The 6,060-nt window shown below is 32.8% G+C and overlaps 1 protein-coding gene across 1 annotated transcript; it reads left to right on the plus strand.

Moving 5' to 3' along the window:
- The first annotated feature begins 1,811 nt into the window (after positions 1-1,811).
- Positions 1,812-4,164, plus strand: LOC114416488 (two-component response regulator ARR6-like). Its single transcript, XM_028381370.1, has 5 exons — positions 1,812-2,156; positions 2,247-2,323; positions 2,418-2,495; positions 2,659-2,729; positions 3,657-4,164. Exons 1-5 carry the CDS (start codon positions 2,018-2,020, stop codon positions 3,904-3,906), a joined length of 615 nt encoding a protein of 204 aa, XP_028237171.1. The 5' UTR covers positions 1,812-2,017; the 3' UTR covers positions 3,907-4,164.
- The last annotated feature ends 1,896 nt before the right edge of the window (positions 4,165-6,060 follow it).

A 6,060-nucleotide genomic window follows, 5' to 3' on the forward strand; every position in this document is an offset into this window, starting at 1 on the left:
ACTATTAATAGAAATCAATGAGTCATATTGACAATTAGTTTTTTATCTGTAAAAATCACACGTAAGTGCTCTCCCCAATTATTCATCGCAACACAGCTGCAAACCCAAGGTAGGACTCAAACTAAAGATGACTGATTAAATCAAAACAATCATGTAGCAATTGATCCACGTGCTTAGTGGTTGACAGTAGTTTATTTGAAATATTTATAAAAGTATATAAAATAAAAATTGGATGGTAACAGTGTAATACCCCTAATCTGGTGAAGTCATCGATAATAGTGACACAGGCACCGAGTTTTGTTGCAACCAAGCTAGGCAAGGAAGTTCCAACACCTAGATGCATGAATACAATAAGAAAAAATAATGGAGAATAATAAATGAGCACATAACATTAGACAAGAATTTGAAATAAGAGGGTACCTAAACAACGTTGGCTCCTAAAAATCGATGATTGTGCTGCCAAACATACTCGGCGAGAACTACGCTGCAGGGCCACAGGAATAGGCCATATTCGTCCTTCATGTTCCGCGAGAAGAAGAGTAAATGTTAGTTGGTTGGGAAATTCATGGAGAGTGTAGTGGGATTGGGAAGTGAAAAACCTTGATGTTGGAGATGGAGAAGCTTGGTGCTTCATAATCATTGCCGAAACAGTGCTGAGAAACGGTGGTCATGGTGAGACTGTCATTATTCCAATCTTTCTCCTCCATGGCTCTCATCGGAAGGAGTTAACTGAAACCTCTAAAATTGTCACGTTGGATAGTTTATGTGACACTAAAATTGTTAACAATGTATCTCACTAACGACGTTATTTTTAAATTTAACGGCAATGACTATTTTGTAAAACTTATGCAAAGATAAAAACTATTTTTTACATTTCAAAAAAATATGAACTAATTTGTAAAATGGATCAAAAGTCAGAGATCAAAATGCTAATTCACTGTGAAAGGATTATGTACTCTCCTAGATTATGGCTCAATCTCCATTATAGATAGATATTAGTGAGTATTCCTAACACTTGCAATAAAATAAAATGATAAATTTTATATTTAAAATATTCTTTGATAAATAGAGAAATAGGACATAAACATACAAATATCGTGTAAAAAAATAAAGTCAAAGAGTACACCATAATTTGCTACAATGTTATGCAAATTTACAACTGCCGAGAAATTGAGAAATTGCATGTGGGCAAAAGGCAAATACTAAAAAAAAGAAAAGAAAAAGATTCAACCGTGTTGTATTGTGTTGTTAAAGTAAGGATATGTTTATTCAAAAGTTAGAAAAAAGAAAAAGTATAGTATTGGATTGTTCCTTTCAGTTTGTTGGACTTTGCTTAACACCAAAAAAATAAGTTAGAAAATCAAATCTCACATTTTTTTGAATAAAAGCATATACAGTAGTATAATCTAAATCAATTAAAATATCTGTCTGAATAATATTTTGATAATTGAAAAATTAATTCGCAACGTAAATTCCACGAAATTGTAATAATAATAAAAGCAGGTAAAAAGCGTGATGATCCAATCCAAATCCAAATCCAAATCCAACTAACTAGGTACGCGTAGATGGTTTCAAAATGTAAACTGTGTGAAAGTGAAAGTAAACTGTGTGAAAGTCAAAGATGGCTCTCGGAAGGAAGGAAACAGAGAGAGCGAAGGTGGACCCGAACAAGATACGTTTGGTCGTGTCTGACCATCAACAATGTTACTGTTTAATGTTTTTTTTTTTTTTAAAGATAAAAAAGTATGATTGTGACAGGAGAAGCGACAAGTGCAGGTGGGATAATCCTCTCTGCTTCATTTCCAAAAACAACAAACAAGATCTCTCAGATTTCGATCCTCCGAATCTCCCTCTTTTCATTTTCACATTCTTCTTATTATTTATTCACCCTTTTCCCCTAACTTCACCATTCATTATAAAGCATAACCATCTCTCTCTCTTCATTCTTGAGGTCTTCTTTCATTTTATACCATTCTTCTTATTTCTTTTTACCAATCACTACTTATTCAATCCAAGGATGGCTGCCGCCGGCGATCTTTTCAGGCATGGTTTGCCGGAAGTTGGTGGTGCCGGGAAGTTACACGTGCTTGCTGTTGATGACAGCCACGTGGACCGCAAGGTGATCGAGCGGTTGCTCAAAATCTCGTCTTGCAAAGGTAAAGAGCTAAAGATGCTGAATTTGAGTGTCTTTTGTTGTTCTTTTTCTATTGGGTTCTGATGGTTGTTAGATATGGGTTCTTTGGCAGTGACGGTGGTGGAAAGTGGTAGCAGGGCTCTACAGTATCTGGGGTTGGATGGAGAAAAAAGTTCCATTGGTTTTGATGTAAGAAAACTTGGCTTTTGAATTGTTAAAGGCACTTCTTTTCAGGTTACTCGGAAGTGAAGCTTATGTTGTTATTTGATGATTGTTTTGACAGAGTGTGGATGTTAATTTGATAATGACGGATTATTCCATGCCGGGGATGACAGGATACGAATTGCTCAAAAAGATTAAGGTGAGAAATGATAATGATTTTTGTTATTATTTTGATTTTGGTTTAATTTCTTGTCGAAGATTAACAGAAGAGAAGATAGAATTATTGATATTTTCCTGATTTATTAGTAGTGGTTTTCCCCCTTTTCTCCCTGATTTTTAATTCTCTTTGTTAATATCTGCAGGAGTCATCTGTTTTTAGAGAGGTTCCAGTGGTGGTTATGTCGTCTGAGAATATCTTGACCAGAATTGATAGGTAAGCTCTTGATTAAGATAAGATGCTGTTTGGTTTTAGGAGATATAAGCCTTTATTTTTGTTTGAATTCTTTGATATAATTGCTTGATTTATGTGATGATATTTACTAGATTTGGATGATGTTTGTTGATTTTACCTATGCTAATGGTTTGGACATGATTCACATCTAGACTTGAATTGCATTAGTGAAAGACATGATGAACATACTTTTGGATATGATTAGATCACCTAGGGTTTGGACAGGATTAGGGCACCCAGATCACATGGTGTTTAGCCATGTGAAAAAGGGATGGAGAGAGGAGACAATGATATCTGAGGAAATTATTAAAAGAGTCAAGGGAATATTATGGTGAATAATTTGGATTTTGTTACAGGTCAATGATATTCTGTATTCCGTGTAGTTGATCTCACCTAATGGAATAAGATTGTTGATGTTGCATTAGATCCCCATATACTTTCTCATTCTAGGTTGGTTCTGGTAAAATTCATCTGTTGAGACTTAATTCATTAATAATCTCATCATGTTAGTCACATGGAGTGTTTTGGGAACATGTTGCTTCCAACTTGCACTTGTGGCTACAATGATTGAAGCATATGAAGAAATCCAGATTCCCACTTGCCTAACGGTCAACTGTTGTAAAGGACCCTGTTGGCATGGAAGCAATTATTGTCACTATAATTGCCACATAATCATACATCTTATCAATACTTCTATGCATCTATACATGAAATTATTAGCCAACACCATTAGGCTATGCTCACCCTCAGTGTTTCAATTGATTATGAATATAGTTTGTTAATAATTACTTCAACATTTGAACAAAGTTCATACCATATTCTTTATCTTTACCTCTCAAATTTGATAATTATTTTGACTTGTAGACCCAATTATTCATTTATTTTTTTTTTACTTTTACTGATTGGCAGTTGCTTGGAGGAAGGAGCAGAGGAGTTTCTGTTGAAACCTGTCAAGTTGTCAGATGTAAAACGCGTAACAGATTTCATCATGCGAGGCGAAGGGATGAAAGGAGTAAAAAGATCTAAAAAAAGAAGCCGATCAGATGATTGCATTCCATCTCTATCAACTGCATTTGCATCAGTTTCTCATCCATGTGATCTATCATCACCTCCATCACCATGTGTATCGCAATCGAAGAAATCTAGATTGAGCATATAGATTGAGCAGCAATGTTTATGTCTCCATTTTTGCCTAACCATTGTTCATATTCAAAAGCCTCTGATGTAATTTGCGTTTTTACACTAAACATTGCTGACAACGACTACTAGAATTAGGAATGAGGAAGAGGATGACAGAGTCATTTTGTTCTTTAGTTCGGTCGCTTACATATTTTTTTGCTGATTTTGCTGCTGTACAGAGAAAGTTCATTAAATTAATGAAACCCTCTATTTTGAGGGGTCTTCAAATTTTTGTTTACTCTGTCTCTTTATATTCACTTAACAACATTCTGAATTATGTCAAATTTTTGGACCCTCTACTTAGCCTATGTTTGGATGGGAGTTGAAATAAAAAAGGTAGAAACTGAAGTGGATTTTAAGTGAAAAATATGTATTGTAGTGAAAAGTGAGAGGAAAAAATATTAAATGTAAGAGAAGGACAAGAGTTGTCAATTTTCACTTTGTATTTTATTCTGAAGAGGACCGTTTCAACTTTTCTTCTCTCTTTCTTTTTCGTTCCATGTCAATTCACTTCAAGCAAACAAACAATTTAGAGTAGTCATTTTTATTCTATTTTTCTTATTTTTTATGCATTTTATTTGTTTGATTTATTCACTTTTGGAGCTTCATAAACATTGTTGTTGCCGTAGGGGTTTCACTCTAAGGTGTCTTTTATTTTATGTAATACTGATCACCGTCCTTAGCATTCCCATGTTTAATGAATGTTTGCCTAAGTTGTGGTTAAGGATATGAGTCTGCCAAATGGGGATCCAGAAGTGTGTTTGGTTCTACATTTATCACACATTTAGGTAAACTTTCATGTTAACCATCTAAGTGCATATTTGAACACATTAGAAAGAGAAAAATCACATTAATTTAGTCTAAAAATGTGAAAGTTATAGCTATTAACTTATGGTTATACATGATAAATTACAAAGACAATGTGCATCTAAACACAGTAAAAAAATGTAGAAAAACTAAGTCATCTTGTTTCAAAGTTAGGCGCATCCAATCATTTCCTATGCATAATCAAACACGCCATAAGCCTCTGCCTCTTCCTTACCAAGCATTCTAATGTTCAACACAATTTTGTTTCCAACTTTCTGTCATGTGAAAAAGAAACACCATCTACTGGTTTGAAGTACATGATTTGTCCCTCAATTCTAGCTTTAAACATATTGCTTTCTGAATTCTCCTTATAATTTGGAAGCAATCGTACTTGAAAGTATTTTGCTGAAGAGCACTACTGAATCATCCGACAAGGCATTTACACCCCCTCCCCCAATGTTTATAGGTAGTACAGCAAAAAAGCATGCAACAATCAGCAACTGAACATGAAATTGTCCAAAGTCACACGAAAATAAAAAGGTTGTACATAGTTTTGGACAGAACATCATATTTGCACGTCATGACTCATGCATGTGTAACTAACAGCATCCAGCGTGTATTTTTCGTTATGGTAGATCTTCTTTGATTATTAATACAATCACTAAAAAAAAAAAGTGTGGACAAAGGTTGTTACAAAGGGTTTGTCTAATTGACCAAGGTTAAAATAGGATTAAATTCTATTGGTTATTTAAGATGGAATTGTTTAATCCGATTTTTACTTGGGTCAATTAAACTAAAATTTATTTATTATTTCCACAAAAAATTATATTTATTAAATAATGAAATTAAGATTATTAATAATTTGAATAACAGAATATTTGCATAATTTGTAAAAATTGTAATTCTAAAACTAATATTGATTCATTAAAACAAATATTTAAATCAATCAATTAATATCTACTGCAATAATTTTTTGTGGGCACAAACCCAATACCTTATTCTTAAACAATCAATAAAAAATTGACAAGTGATAAAATATAAAGAAAAAATATTCATCATTTATTAAATTTGATTTGATTTCCTTTTAATAAGGATACGATATACTTAGCTTCATTTGATAAAGATTTGATTTTATAATTTTTTATATAATTAAAAATTTCAATTTCTCTTATTATCTTTTGTTTATGTAAATAAACTAAAATACATAATAAACTTGCTTATAAACGATAAATTTTATAAATATATTTTTGTGTATTTTTAATAATTTTGTATTATAATTCAAATTTTTATTAAGAGAGACTGAGAAGGAAATGACATACAAGGCATG

Source organism: Glycine soja, chromosome 6 (assembly GCF_004193775.1).
Source record: "Glycine soja cultivar W05 chromosome 6, ASM419377v2, whole genome shotgun sequence".
NCBI classification, from domain to species: Eukaryota; Viridiplantae; Streptophyta; class Magnoliopsida; order Fabales; family Fabaceae; genus Glycine; species Glycine soja.